The 16,498-nt window shown below is 38.5% G+C and overlaps 1 protein-coding gene across 6 annotated transcripts in view; it reads right to left on the bottom strand.

Annotated features, from left to right (window-relative positions):
• The window catches only part of NFIA (nuclear factor I A), a 387,296-nt gene that overhangs the window by 35,930 nt on the left and 334,868 nt on the right, over window positions 1–16,498 (bottom strand). For 5 of the 6 annotated variants that reach the window (XM_033225082.1, XM_033225085.1, XM_033225081.1 and 2 more), the window contains one exon: window positions 1,000–1,091. The exons of the other annotated variant lie outside the window; for it this stretch is intronic. In XM_033225082.1, the coding sequence (XP_033080973.1) occupies window positions 1,000–1,091 (92 nt within the window). The remainder of the gene's footprint in view (window positions 1–999; window positions 1,092–16,498) is intronic. 6 annotated transcript variants of the gene reach the window in all.

Raw genomic sequence — 16,498 nt, 5'->3', positions numbered from 1 at the left:
TATGCACCTGGCCATAGTTTTATAAACGGAGGCGAATAGTTATAAATTAGGCATCTGGAGATTCCACACACAGGCATGTGCACAAAATTGCTCCAAGAATGTTTTCAAACACCGTGCTAAGAACCTTACAGAGAAAATACTTTCCTTAGGTTAATTATGATAAAATACGGTCATGTTCTAATTAGGAAATCAGAGAGTAGTTTATTTCAAAACGTGAATATAATTCTATTTCACAAACCTCTAAATGCCTCTACCTATACTAACTTTGAACTTAAAAAGTCTTTTACTACTTCTCAATATACAGCAGCCATTCCAAAACTTTTCAAAAAGATTTCTTCTCCTTGACCTGGACTAGCACAAAACACAACTGTCTATGGGCAGACAAGCTCTGGATGTCTGGGCAGTCCTCTTCTCTCAATCACCTGCTTCAGATATGACTCATACACACCCCTCACCACCCACCGCACCTTGCTCCCCAGTGGCCAGCAGTAACCACTAACAAACACGTCTTATTTCTGGACCAACACCAGCAACTTAATAGGGCTCATGCACCCTTTCCCTCTCTTTCTTTCAGAAAGCTTGCCAGGTTCCTGGGGACCCTCTAATGAATACAGAGGAGTGGCTGGTCCCTCCATGCCCAGCATGCACTCTGATGTCACTGGTTTTACTTTCAGGTTCTGTAGGGGCCTGCTTCTGTCTGCTTGCCTTTAGAGGGCCATGAATTCCTAAAAGAGGGAACACACACTAGCTAACCCTGGGAAACCTTTTTTGCCATAGCTAAAACAGCTCTCCTTCTACCCACTCAGTACAAGAAGCAAAAACTGCAGGAAAGTTTTCTGTGATTTCTGAGAACACATGGAAATGTGGCTGGGATCAGGAGGAAAGGGAAGACTGGACAGGGTCTGGAAAATGCGGTCTTTTGTGCCAAAAGACAAGTTAAAATGCACCTGATGAATAATACAAGCTGCACCACATAGAGAAAAGATGAGAGCGGCCCACCTGTGTCTGTTGAGGGATATTTACAAAGCTTGGATCCCGTGGTCCAACACTGACGAATCGGTTTGCGGGGGAGGTGCTGGGTGTCGAGTAGGCTGTGAAGGGAAGGGACACATGCGTTCAGGAAGCGGCACGAGATTGCACACGAACAACACCAAAACACACAGTCTCGGAGCCGACGCAGCTGAGTCACAAGGAAATGTGCAAACACTGTAGCTAGCAAAGGGGTCTGGCTAGCAAGGGCATTTTAGACAGTCAAAAAAGGGGGAAGGCGGATTGGCTTCCAAAGACCATTGGGATAAAATGATGTCAAACTGATGCTCAGACGAGCTATTTTCTCCTTCTACCATACAAATTAGAACATGCAGGACATTTGCAAAGTATACTTTCTGAGTTAAACATGAGCTCTGGGGTCAGAAAGAGACATCCTAGTCTTTAGAGCACAGGGAGAAAGAAATTAGCTAGGAAGGGGAGGAAAGCAGTTCATTTTACAAGCTTGCTTTTCACACCGTTACACTCCTAAAAAATCATGAAATGGTCCTGTACCTCTACAGCTAGAGATGGAAGAGGAATCTTTACAGAAGGAACTAATGGGTTCTCCAGGAAGGAGGTAGAAAACCATTTCAGAATAAGCTGTCTTTATAGGCCCAGTTGTGTCTAGAACCTTTATGATGCACAAAATATGCTTTTCATATTAACATTTGTAGTCTTCCCATCCTAGAACCTCTCTGTTCAGGCATAAACTATCAAGACCCTTTGTGAACTAAGATATCACACTGGAACCTCAGGTAACACACTTCAGTTTACTATCCTTTCTTGGTTCATGGAAGTTTTGTTGTTGGTTTTCGTATTTGTATTTAAGAGCTTCTTTCTACTTTAGTGGGAAAAAATTCAGTGGCTTTGGTGTCTCACTGGCTCATAAATCCAAAGGTACATTTTGTTTTTTGGTGTCCTGCAATTCACTTCTCTATCACCAACTCCAAGGATTTGTTCACATTCTTCCTCTGTGCTAGAATCTTTAGACAGTTACTTAAAAATTTCAAATGTCTTAACAATAATTAAAAAGACCTAAGGTTTTTAAACTAACTCTAGACACACATCACCTAAGAAACAATCTAGGTTTTTAAGCTAACTCTAGACAAACACCATGTAAGAAACAATCAGGATATGTAACTTTTAAAACACAGATAATTGAGGGCATGATATCAAATTCCTGCCAGATTTTTTTTTCCTTATTGACATCATCTGCTCCTCTTACTCTGGCTTTCTGTTTTACAGAAAATTGCTCATACTTCTTGTTTCTCTCATTAAACAACTCTAGGGATAAAATTTCTACCATCTGGCCCAGGTCCTGTTGGTTGTCTTTGGTAAGAGCTAAGCCACCCAAATAGATCGGCAATGGTCATGTGGATGTGGACGTGGCTGTGTTAAAATGGCACTGAACAGAGGTTGAGCATGAGGGTCCTTGATGTCTCATTTAAATAAGAAACTTTTTGTGATAATAGTATTTGTTTAAGGAGGATCTATTCAGTAATGACTTTATTTAAAATGATCTAAATGTATATGTCATACTGTCTAGCAATGTGGATCTACTGATTTTGTCTCTAGCCCACGCTATGCCAGACTAATTTGAATAGATTTGAGAAATACCTCTGCCTTTAGCCATTCTGCATGTACCTCTCACTTACCGGCATGGGGATAATTTAATTTTTTTAAAAGCTCAGTAAAATAATCTATATTAAGTGTTCCATTCACCCCATGGTTTTATTGATATGCTTTGAGAAACAGCAACATAGTTTATAAATTGAAAATGATAGAGTATAATTATCTGATAGTGTGTTCCCCTGCTCTTAGAGCACAAAGAGGTTGTGGGAGGGATAAAGAGGAAGCTAGGAGGTGAAATAACCTGTTGAACCTGTTAGTGGTTAGGGAAAAAAGTGTTCTTTCACACATGAATAGGTAGGTAGGTTGAGAAGGAACAAAAAGGAATGAAGGGTATATTAAGGTATGAAGGCTGAGTGATTGATGACAGACGCTGAAACGTGAGTCCGTGTTTGATGGCCCTAATAGAACAGTGTGCACCCACCTGCTGCTCATCATAGACGCATAGCAGGATTTCCTATGACATTCTTACCATACTGGGGACATCCAAAACAAGCATGCTAACTGATCCCAACACAGAAGCCATTCTGGGGGTTGGGGGGGGTGTCATTTTTTTGTGAAAATAGTTTCACTATCGCAAGCTTACTAAATCGGGAAAGGTATCTATATTATATCCCATCATCTATTTTTGCTTAACCTCAATTTCTCCATTTGAAAGAAGATTTAGCATACAAATACTTTAGTTATGCAAAATTTCTATGAGGCCAACAATCAGATACTTTCCCTTCTTCAGTCATGGCACAAAACATGCAGTCTTAGTTTTACAACATCCCAGAAGCCCTTTCATGCTCTCAAGGCCTACCAGAGCTTCTCCAAATTTTATTCTAGTTCTTTAAAAAAGAGAACAATGGTAAGAGAGGTGCTAGTGGGTTTGCATTTATATATATATAAACTACAAAAGTCTACTAGTCTTTCAGTACCCAAGTGAAACAGTGGGACAAATGGTGCCCAGGCAAATTTATTGCATAGAAAGCTAGCTTCTGGGAAAAGCACACAGGGAAAATAAAGGAAGGAAGAACGAAATTCCGACTCATCTTCTATTATTCTAGCAGGGTGGTCACCTATAACAGGATGTAGTCCCAAAAAAGATACAACATAAGTTGAATTTTCCTAAAGATTTTCCTAAAGAAACAATTGAGTAAGGGAATTACACTGTTGAATAAAACCTTAATTGAAACTTTTTGTTAAAACAATCACATTTATCATAGTGAATCAATTATACATGCACAGTTAAGAGCTTACAACATGAATATCAAGTAAAGGGGCAATAAGGTAATTCATTACATACAACTGTGTATACTAGGATATATCATATTCATATCCTTCTTAATTATAATTCTTGACTTATTTACAACAGCAATAATCAAAGCTGTAGGTAGAGCTATGAAAAATCATAAAATCCAGAAAATAGTTTTCTGGGGAGATTACTGTAGGACATTTTTGAGAATTCTGGAGGGGAGATTCAGAAGTGCTTGATGACTTATTGATAAAGTCAACAGGGAAATCAACTTGGCTACATAATCTCATTATAAGAATCCTCATGGCAAACATGACTATTAGAAATCAAATAATTGATGAGTTGGCTGCTTCTGAAACAGAAAGTGTTTGCTTTTTGTTTTGGCAGCCATTTTACCTATATTAGTGATAGTGCTATGAACCATTTTCCTAACATTGAAGAGTGTTCCTATAAGAAGCTTCTGGCAAGCTCTCATTTGCCCTAATCTGACCATATTTTCTCTCTCTCTCTAATGTATTTCTTCACATTATCCAAGAGTCTTAGTTTGGCTAGCACTCCAGCAGTAAGTTTCAAAATTCCAAACCAGAATTTGATCCCATATCCAGAAAATTTGCGTTCTTTCTGTGTTACCCTCTTAGGGTAGGCATTGCTAATTCTATAATCCTTCACTTAGACAATACTGGTCCTGCCTTCCTAAGATCAGTTGGGGAATGGCTCAAGAACAGTTCTCTCGTTATGAACAATAGTTTGACAGGTCCTCTGAGGATGCTAGGAATTATCTCTAGGGGCATTGTGGGGTACATGGACATGAGGGAGTGGGGTGAAGAGGGTTAGCAGGGGAAATCACCTATCAGTGCTGCTCTTTTTTTTTTTTTTAAATAGAGATGGGGGTCTCGCCATGCTGCTCAGGCTTTTCTCAAACTCTTGAGCTCAGGCAATCCTCCCGCCTTGGCCTCCCAAGGTGCTGGGACCAAGCACTGTTCTTTATCATGGCGGATGTCCCTGAGAGGACTGAACTGCCTCTACGTCCTCAGAAATGAATGTGGCTCACTGACTGCTAGCCAAACAAATTCCAGTTTTTGTTGCTCCTGTGGTAGGTTTCCTTTTTTCTTTTCCCAAATGGGAAGGCATAAGGGATATATCTGCAAAAAGGAACCATGGCATTTCCAGATGAATTAGTTTTGAGTCTGTAATAGCCTTCACTCAACAATTACACCTGAACATGGTGTTGAGAACGTGGTCAAACTGATTTGAGTGGAGATGCTTTTGTCTTGTCTTTGGAAAAAATATGACTGAAGAAGAAGATATTAAGATATTAAAATATTTATGCCAATGTCAGTTGATATTTCTTTATTTTTTTCTGAGATGGAGTCTGGTTCTGTCGCCCAGGCTAGAGTGCAGTGGCATGAACATGGCTTACTGAAGCCTTGACCTCCTGAGCTCAAATGATTCTTGTACTTCAACTTCCTGAGTAGCTGGGACTACAGGCATGTGCCATCATGCCCTTTTAATTTTTAAAATTATTTGTGGAGATGAGGTCTCCCTATGTTGCCCAGGCTGGTCTCAAACTCCTGGGCTCAAGTGATCCTCCCACCTTGGCCTCCCAAAGTGCTGGGATTACAGGCATGAGCCACTACACTCAGCTAGTTGATGTTTCTTTAAGATAAAAATAATATTAATAAAATTCCCCAAAACTGACAAACTAGAAAATGTGAGTTCATATTGGTTGGTTTTGAAAGCAGGCAGTTAGTTTCAAGGTTTAGTTCAAATTTAGCAATCACTACAATACATGTAATCACAGAAAGGCAGAAAAGGGAGAAAATTTAGCCAGATTTCTTCTGTGTAAAGGGTAAACCTGAAAGGAGAGCTGCTCTTTGAACAAAAAGCCCTCCATATACCCATAGGGTGCCCAGAAGGAGGCTAAGTGGCTGGTTTCACCTGGGGCTGACCTACTTGAGTGACAGCCAGCTCCTCTGGCCGCAGCTAGGAGGAAAATGTGAGGCACCCTGGCAGAAAATATACGGCAGGGTGAGCTTTGAGGTTCTGAATTTACTTCCAGATGCAGCAAGCGATGAGGTACCCTAAACCCTGGCAGCCTGGTCTATAAACCGACATGAAGTTAGAAGAAAAATTGGTCTGTTTTATCAAAGACTCCAAATGTACGGAAGTAGCAAACATTCACCCCCTCTTCATTCCCTTAAACTAGATCCACCACGTCTAGCTTCCGCAGTGCATCATAGAGACATTTTAATAGATCCATTTTTTCCTCTCTCTCCAAGAGATATTTCAACACTTGCTACGTGCCAGGCTCTGTACTGAGCACTATGGAGGCTGCAAAGGCGAGTGAGACACACTGTTAGAGCCTAACATGTTATAGCCTAATGGGGAGAGATAAGTACAGAAGATGGAAACACGAGTGCCTAAAAGTAATATAAATAAAACTCTGCAGGGTGTAAAGGACAGAAAAGTGACACTGGCAGGAGGAACAGGACAAGCTTTACAAGGGAGATGGAGAGGGCTTCTGGGATGGGCTGTGAAAGATGTGCTGGTTGACAGGTTCCAGTGGACTGAGGCCACCAAGGGCACAGCACACAATTGGAGGAACAGAGGCAGGGAATGGAGCTAGCAATTGCAGAGGGAAAGGAGAAAACAGGGAACTTGCAAATTACATTTTGCCATACAGCAAGGAAAGGTAACATTTCAATGATCAGGGACCTGAATGTTTGAAAATGACGGGGAAGAAGTCTGTTGAATTTATTTTTAGAGGAGGAAATAATTTACAAAATAAACAGACACCACATTTCAATTCTAAACACTGTCAAGGCAACTAGACATTCCTGCACTCTAAACCTTTTCCTGCTCATCTCAAATATCAAGATGCACCTTCATGTGTTCCCTCGTTTTCAGAAACTCAGACATATTCATGTGTGGGAGCCTCCCTCTAAAGCTAGTCGAAAATTCAATTTCATTCAAAATAGTCTTACTATATGATTCTACTACCTGCTCAAAATTTGCCAGTTATTAGACAAAAATAATCAAAACAAGTTCAGGAATATAGACTTAAACAGAATCCTGGGTATTCAAAATTGCAGTTTTATTAAATGTTTATCAGTGACTCCTGGCAGTAAAGGAAATGTGCCTAAGAAGCATTCAGTTGCAAACTGAAACAGGGAGGTGGCTAAATACCTCACTGAAATAATTTCCCAAATCTTTTAACTGCACTGTCATGCTATTTAAAAAAAAAAAAAAAAAAGGCCCCGTGAGAAAACTTTCGTGTCTAAAGAAAATGCGGAAACTGTTAGAAACTAGATTGGCTAATTTCTAAATGAAACATTACAACTGAACTCACTTAAAAATCTGAACAGCACTGTTTCTTACAAGGTCACAAAAGAAATGCTGGAAAATATCGGAATGTTTCTCCTTCCAAGAAATCAATTGGTATTGACAAGTTTACAAGGCCTGGGCGAGTATTATTAATATCATTCTATAGCTAGAGAAACAGCCTTTTACAAATCTACAGGCCTTACTTACACATGATCCAATATTCAGAGGTTTCAAAATCCCCACAAGATGGAATGGATGTTGTAGTTTTTATCCAGATGTTTAGCATCTAGAGGATAACTACGCCGAATTTCTATTATTTTGATCACATCTGTACAGCTACCTCATCCTATTATTTCTGCAAATCTTTTGTCTTTACAAACAAGTTACCAACAGCAACAACAAAAACTCACAACCCTCAGGGCACAGAATGAAAGCCTCCTTATCGCTAGTAAATTATTACAGAACAACATGCCCACAAGCTTCCTTCCTGAAAAGCTAATGAATTCTAACTTAAGCATATTAGCATTGCTTAACGTGTATGATAACTATTTGCATGGTATGTCTGAGGTGCCAAGAACTCACAAAAATCATGAAAAGAAATAGTCTGGCCAGATGGCTTTGCTCTGTGGGTATTTCTGTTTGTATTAAGGATCCTAAGGGCAGTAGGAGGTCAAGCTAGATCAGAATTTGGGGTAAAAAGTATAGAAAAGGAGGTGCAAGACAATTCATGCTATAATGTGCACACAGAGAGGAGACCAGAGTAACCCTTCAACTGGAGATGATTTGACCTTATGTTACCAAAATCTGTGCAAGGCGGCGGCACTTTACAATGAGTGCAATGAGTGTTTCCTGTAGCCAATCTTTTTTTTGTTTTTTTAGAGACAGGGTCTTATTCTGTCACCCAGGCTGGAGTGCAGTGCAGTGGTGTCATTATAGCTCACTGCAGCCTCAAATTCCTGGGGGCTCCAGTGATCTTCCCACCTCAGCTTTTCCAGTAGTTAGGACTACAAGCACGTGCCACGGTGCCCAGCTAATTTTTTTACTTTTATTTTTTGCAGAGGTAGGGGTCTCGCTATGTTGCTTAGGCTGGTTTGGAACTCCTGGTTTCAAGCAATCTTCCTGTGATGGCCTCCCAAAGTGCTGGGATTACAGGGGCAAGCAACTGCACCTGGCCCACAGCCTGTTTGTTTGAACTGCCTGTAACATTCTTTCTCATAATAGTTTTTAAAGGTTAAGAATACAACTTTGTTTCAGTTCATTTAAATTTATTTCTGATGGAGAATCCAAATTCTATGACTGTCATTTATTTTTATGTGTATGCTGTGTGTTGCTCAATTGAAAGAAAATATTTATTGATCAGAAGCAACCATGTATATGGGTAGGGACAGGTGAAAGTTATATTAAATAGCCACAGGGAATAAACCCTGGATACGGCTGGGGTTTGCTAAAAAAAGAAACTTTGATCAATATATTGGATTGCTCCCACTTGAAAGACTTCTGCAGCCTCTCAAAAGGCAGTGCAACTCTGGAAATCTACTTCGGGAATTTGTCCTCCACAAATACTAATAATACAGATAAAGGTTTACGCTACAAGATGTTCATTACATCATTACTTATAAGAGCAACAAATTGGAACCAACTTATAAGTTAATGCTTCATCCATACATTGGAATATTTTGCAGCCATTAATAGTATCTTAAAATAATAGTTAATGACATTGTAATGTGTTTATAAGATGAAATAAGAATCATTTACGAAACTGTATAATACATACACACATACATCATGATCAATTATGATTAAAATATGCACAGAAAATGACTAGAAAATATGCACACAGAGTGATTATCTTTGAAGACTGGGATTATGGATGATTTTTTTTTTCTTTTTTGAAATGGGTCTTGCTCTGTTGCCTAGGCTAGAGTGCAGTGGCTTTAACAAGGCTCACTGCAGCCTTGACCTGCTGGGCTCAAGTGATCCTCCTCCTGCCTCAGCCTCCCGAGTAGCTGGGACCACAGGTGTGTGCCACACGCCTGGAAAATTTTATGTTTTGTAGAGACACTGTCTCATTATATTGCCCAGGCTGGTCTTGAACTCCTAGGCTCAAGTGATCTTCCTGTCTCGGCCTCCCAATGTGCTGGGATTACAGATGTGTGCCATTGTACCCAGCCGGATTATGGATGATTTTTAAATAACTTCTAGTAATTTTTAATCTTAAATACAAATGGAACCTAAAAATCTCAAATAATACATTTTTTTGGAGACAGTACAACACAGTCAATAGAAAATAAATTTTAAAAATCAGCAAATCCTGGATTGAATTCATTAGATCTCTTATTAGAAATGTGATCTTGGCAAATCAGTTAACCTCTCTGAACTTCTCTATATAGAGTCCAGTATAATGGACATTATTTACTCCAATCTCCCAGCCCTTTAACTAAGTCTTTACCCCTCTGTGATGTCCAACAGGTCACTCTCTTCACAGGAACAGTCCAAAGGGTGATCCCTATGGAGAGGCTTTGCAAATAGGATGGGAAATCCCTAGAATTCCAATTTTAATATAATTAATACAAGTAAAGAAAAACACTAAAATCACTTCATCAGGGACTACTGATTCTAATATCTGATAAAGGACATTATATCCCCAACACATCTGCCTTCCAACAATTAAAAAAGATAACACCCAAACTTCTCAAGGGTTAATGTTACGATCATACTCGTATGCAATTTGAAAACGTATAAATTGGCACAACCTTTCTGGAAGCAATTCAGTAATGTGTATCAAGAGGAATGTTCATACTGTTTGTATTAGCAATTCCAATTCTAGAACTATATCCTAAAAAAATTATTAGAGTTGGGGACAAAAATATGTCTAAGGATATGCTGCAGCATACTCCATAGGTTGGAAGAAAAGTTAATGTTCTATAGTGGGAATACAGGTAAAAATTATTTAAAATCTCATTTCTTAACTTTTTTTTGAGTAAGAAAGGCATACAATTTGAATTAATGGCATACTAAATATTATATTCAGTATGGTCGCAATCATCTTATATGTGTATAAACACACACACACACACACACACACACACACACACACACACAAAAGATGAGGAAACAAGACCAAAATGTTAATAGTTGATAATGGGAGAATATAATTTTCTTTTTTATGCTTTTCTATATTTTGCAAATTTCTTAAAATGCCATATATTATCTTCATAAAGAGAGACTTAAACTCATGGGTCATCTGAAACAATAAAAAACTAAGGTGAACACAAGAGTTGACTGGGTTATGACGACCCAAATGAATAGAATCGTCCAAAGTTCTGTTCTTTTTCCTATTCTTTTTTTGCAATGCTTATCTCTTAATCTTTTTCCTGCTTTGGTTTCCGTTTTTTCATCTATTTCAACATACCCAGGATGGTGTTATTCTTGATGCAATGTTAAAATATTTTTAATGGGGTGTTTTAAGATTTTCAAGGGAAAGCTGCATGATATTGCATCTCTAAACAGAACACGTGTCCTGGTAGAGTAGAAAACACTGGGCTTTGGAGTCCAACAGACTGGGATTAGAACTTTTGCTCAGTTTCATCTTCTTTAAAAGGGCTAACAATTCCAGTGGTGCAGATTTATAATAACAAATGCAACTAAGGTAATGCATATGAACATACCTACCAAAATGCTTGATTTTTAATAATTCTTTTTCTTTTCATTTAAAAAATTTAAACACTAAAATATTAGACTACACAAAATTAAAATGCTCTAAAAAGTATTTATAACAAATTATGTTATAAGATAGTACAAGTACATTTATATTTAATGGGTTCGTAAGGCAGAACCTGTAACCAACTAATAGCTACTGTGAATGAAAATGCTCACCTTACACTGAACCCCATGCTCTCTGTGAGGGGGAAAAGAGTATTATTCTTTACTAGAAAAATCACACATTTTTGGAATCACTCCAAAAGTTCAGGTTAGTACAGCTAAAAGCTAGATGTATAAAAATTGCCAAGGATTTTAGGAACTCCCCCACATATGAGTATGTGGTTTTGATCACTGTCATCATTTTAGTATAAACAAGATTATTATTAGATCACTAGACAAATATTTTTAAGAATAAAGAAATCATAATATTTGATATAAAAGGAGGATTGAAAACTTAGCAATATCTTTCTCACTGGATAACACACCAAAAAGTTGTCCGCCAACAACCTTGTCCCTTTCCCTGGAGTAAACCACTATTAGTTTCTATCCTTCCACATACCATCCAATTTGTACATGCATCCCCTCTCCAATGCAGCATTCCATACACATTTCTTAGCACTCTCCTTTGCTGAATTAATATAACCATATAACTCAAGGATTAGTCCATGAATTCACAGAGACAGACCTATCTTTTTATTTTTAAAGGGTTTCTAATGTACAGTACTCATTTGGTGGGTGTTTCAGTTATTACCAGTCTCTTATTGTAATCAATGTTGCAATCAATACTTTATGTACAGTTTTGTTCATATGTCCAAACCAAGTATGCACAGCTTACAAGTAAAATTTATATATGTACTAATATAGGGACAAAATTTAAACATTAATGTTTTTGTGTTATAAAGTTTATTGCACACATTTAAATTTTATATATATATAAAACTAAAATGTCCTCTGAAGAGGTTGAACCAATTTACAGTTCTTTAACAGCATAAGAGAATGTCTGTTTTCCACATACTTACCAATATTGTGTTAAGACACCTTTTGATCTGTTAATATAATAGATAAATATCATTCAAGTTTTAATCAGTATTGCTCTCATGCTACATGAATGAGATGTCTTTTAAATGTTTTCCTTTTCTGTTTATATCCGTTTCTCCTTTCTATTGGATTGTTGGTCTTTCTCTTTCTCACTCACTTTAAAAAATAATTTATATGTCAGATAATTTAGCCCTGTCACGTATGTTACACTTTTTCTTCTATCTTTTGTCTTTTGACTGTATTCATGGTGTTTTTTCCATGCATAAATTTTGGATACTTTCCTTTCATGGCTGCTGGTTTTTTGGCATTATTTAGAAAGCCCTTCTTTACTCCAACATTATAAAAATTTATCCTGTATTTTCTCGTGCTATTTTATGGCTTAACATTATATTTTTGGTTCCAGCTGAAATTTATCTTGATGCAAGAAATATATTTTTCAGACTCTCCCAATAGACTTCACTAACCCCTTTTGCTCCTCTAATATAAAATGCCACTGTTACCACAGATTAAAATACTGTATGTATTTGGGTCTCTTTCATAATCTCTCAATTTTTGAAACATAATGGGATAGCAGCAGCACTGATAGGGGAATTAAAATCAACGTGGAAATCGAGCAAAGTAAAATAAGCTCCCTGGCACTAAGTGACATCAGACATTAAACTAAGAGTAGGTGAGAACAATGAGAGAGTTTGGGTATTGTTCTGTATCCTGTCTGTGGTGTTGGTTACAAGAATGTTACTAACATTCACAGAGCTGTACATTAAAGAGTGAATTTTATTGAATGTAAAATTTTAAAATTCAGAAAAAGAACAGTAACATAGTCCAGGCATCACTAATGAAAAAAAAAAGTTCCGTGAATGGAAGCCACTAACTCCTTTTCTTCATTCTTTCTTAAAATCTACTGCTTCTTCTCTGACAGAGGAAACACAGTCCTCACGTCTCCCCTCAAACTTTCTGCTCTCTTCCTTACCTGCTAATAAGACGCACTCTCTGGAACAGAAACCAATTCATACTGAAGTACAAACAACTACTTACATCTTCCTCTATATTTCTGCCATTGGGTTTTCACTGAAAAAAAATAAAGGAGCTTTGGGCTAAAGCAAAGATCCTCATGTTACAGCCAAGCCTATGAGCTCTAGGTTGAAGGCGAATTGGATGGAAATCATGACTCTGGCACCCTGGTTAAGTGACCTTGAGAAAGTTACTTTATCTCTCTACGCTTTGTCTTTCTCAATCTGGGTAACAAGAGAATTTATTTCATAGGATTATTCTGAGGATGAAGTGAGATAATACATATATAAAAACATTTTGTAAAGTGGGCCGGGCACAGTGGCTAACACCTGTAATCCCAGCACTTTGGGAGGCTGAGGAAGGTGGACTGCTTGAAGCCAGGAGTTTGAGACTAGCCTGGCCAACATGACGAAACCCTGTCTTTACTAAAAATACAAAAATTAGCTGGGTGTGGTGGTGGGCACCTGTCATCCCAGATACTCAGGAGGCTGAGGCATGAGAATCACTTGAACCAGAAAGATGGAGGTTGCAGTGAGCTGAGATTGCACCACTGTACTCCAGCCTGGGTGACAGAGACTCTGTTGCAGAAAAACAAACAAAAAACAAACAAACAAACAAACAATTTGTAAAGTGCCTGACACATCCGTAAAAGCAAAATACTTGGGCTGGGCGCAGTAGCTCATTCCTGTAATCCCAGCACTTTGGGAGGCCGAGGTGGGAGGATCATAAAGTCAAGAGTTCGAGACCAGCCTGGCCAATATGGTGAAACTCTGTCTCTAATAAAAAATATAAAAATTAGACAGGTATGGTGGCGGGCACCTGTAGTCCCATCTACTCGGGAGGCTGAGGGAGGAGAATCGCTTGAATCCACGAGGCGGAGGTTACAGTGAGTTGAGACAGTGCCACCGCACTCCAGCCTGGGTGACAGAGGGAGACTCTGTCTCAAAAAAGAAAAAGGCAAAATACTTTGTTGTTGTTAATTTCAGATAGTAGCAGACAGCTGTGGTTCCCCCCAGAACCAGAAATCTAGTCACATTGTTTGTAATTTGTTCAGTGACAGTATGAGGTAGTAGAAAGAGCATGGAAAGGCCTGTGTTTGAGTCCCTACCAAACTAACCTGAGAATGTAACCTCCATCTTCCAATCTCGGTTTCTTTGCCTATGAAATTCTGACCTCATAGGAGGGTTGAGAAGATGGGATGAGATAATAGACATGTAAAAAGAGCTTTGCTAACCAAAAAGCATTCAACACATGTTAATTATTATATGAGAAATTTTAAATCCCAGTCATAGATTATTGTTATGTTCTTGGCTAATGAATTCATATTCATTTGTATAATGAATATATACAAGATTCATCAAAGATATAAAAATAAATAATAAAGGTAACTTATTACATGCTTCTATTTTAATAGAATTCTAGTTGAAAAAAATCCAAAGTTCATAGTGAGGAAGGCATGGAGAAACATGTTGATAGGTCTTTTATGCATTTCTAAATTGAGTTTTTGTGTTCCTAATGAATTAAAAAAAGAAAATATGCATGTTTTATCTTCCATCATAATTCAAACCTGTTTTTTCTCTTTCTATTATATTTCTAGATTATGATGCCAATCTCCATTTTTTTCTGGAAAAGTCCATTTTTATAGTAGGTTGATTCCAATCTACAATATAAAAATTGGAACTTAAAAGTACAATTAACAGAAAGAATTGTATATTTTGAATTACCACAGCACAAACAGACCCAGACATAATGAAAGGTTTCCTCCATGCCTGAGCTGTTCTCAGGACTCTTAAGTCTATTCATTAATTGTATGATATGTTCAAAAAGGAGTCCCTTCTCAATTTAATGAGATGGTGCACACAGAAAACCACAGTCACCTGCAAAGAGCTGCAATAGGCAGCAGGTTATTATGACTAGTCCAGCAATAAGATGTCTAATAGGCATCTCAAACATAATTTGGTCAAACCGAACTTCTGATCTCCACCCCTCACCCAGAGATGCCCCTCCTGTGGTCTTCCCATCTCAGCTGCTGGCAACTCTATCCCAGTTGCTCAGGTCATAAACCTAGGCATCATCACCAATTCTTCTCAACCCATATCTAATGTGTCAGCAAGTCTTGTCAGCTCTACCTTTCAAATATACCCGGAACCCACTTACTTCTCATCACTCCTACTGCTCCCACGTTGGTGCAGGTCATTAGCAACTCTTGCCTGGGTGATTGCAGTAGTGCCCCTCCCCATCAACCCTGCCTGTTTTAGTTTTCTCCATTGTCCTTACTGGTCCTTAACTCACTAATTTACTTATATTTTAATTACTGTTTATCCCCTTCCACTAAAATGTAAGCTCCACCAGGGCAAGGGATTTTTGCCTGTTTTGTTCACTTTTATATCCCTTGTACCTAGAATACTGGCTGGCATGTAGAAGATGCTCATTTTATTTATTGGAAAAACCCAGTTTTTTAACTCCCTGTTTTAATTCTTTAATTCTTGCTCCTGGCAATCTATTTTCAACACAACCTTCAGGATGTATCTATTAAAATCTAGGTGGTATTACCTCTCTGCCCCATCTCACTCAGGGTAAATGCTGAAGTCCTTACAAGAGCCTATAAGAACCGGTGTGATTTATATCCCTGAGGCCCCAAATGCATCCTCACTCCACTCTGACCTCACACCCTGCTTTCATTCCCTGATCTCCCCACACTGGTCTGCCTTTCTACTGGCTGGTCCTTCTGCTTGGAAACCTCTCCTCCTACAGCATCCTGGCTCATGCTCTCATCTTTGTCCAGGCTTTGTTCAAATTTGCTCTTCTCAGATAGCCCTCCTCTGATCACCCTGCTTAGAGCTGCATCCCTCCTCTCTCGGCTTGATTTCCCTATGTAGCACTTACATATCACCGTCTTATATCCTACCTACCTTTCACACTCACTGTTTTGTTCACTGTCTTTCTTCCCGCTCTAGAATCAAAGTTCCATAAGGCCAGGGATTCCCTGCTGAACCCTACCACCTAGAAGAGTGCTTGGCACATAGCTGATGCTCAATAAACATTTATGGAATAAATAAAAGAAGTGGTCTTTTTTCAATAGGTATCAAAACCCACACAAGTCGTTAATCTGTGGGAATGGAGCACATTGGTTGTGAAATGCTCTTACAGATCATGCTTCCATTTGTCACAGTATCCTAAAGAGACCTGGCATAATCTATCAATCTTTCTCCAAACAAATCAACAGTATAAAAATTCTTCTTGCCCCACTCCCACTTCCCTGTTTCTTAGGGCACTGGTAAGGATTATTCCCATTAAAATGTATTTATTTCATAGGAATTTTTTCCCCCAGATCTGCCTTCCCCCTGTTTTTCTGGCCACAGCTGCAAAGTTTAGTATTAGTGCCAGAGGCAACTGATTAGTGAAAAAATACATACTCTGCTCCAGGCTGGCATCCATTTGTATTTCATTATAAGAGGATGTTAAAAATGCCTTGGACTTTTAACTGTCTACAGCATAGCACATCTGTTACCCCATTTGTTCTGATAA

Source organism: Trachypithecus francoisi, unplaced genomic scaffold (genome assembly GCF_009764315.1).
Source record: "Trachypithecus francoisi isolate TF-2019V2 unplaced genomic scaffold, Tfra_2.0 Lachesis_group12, whole genome shotgun sequence".
Lineage (NCBI taxonomy): Eukaryota > Metazoa > Chordata > Mammalia > Primates > Cercopithecidae > Trachypithecus > Trachypithecus francoisi.
This window is presented reverse-complemented; position numbering and strand designations above follow the sequence as displayed.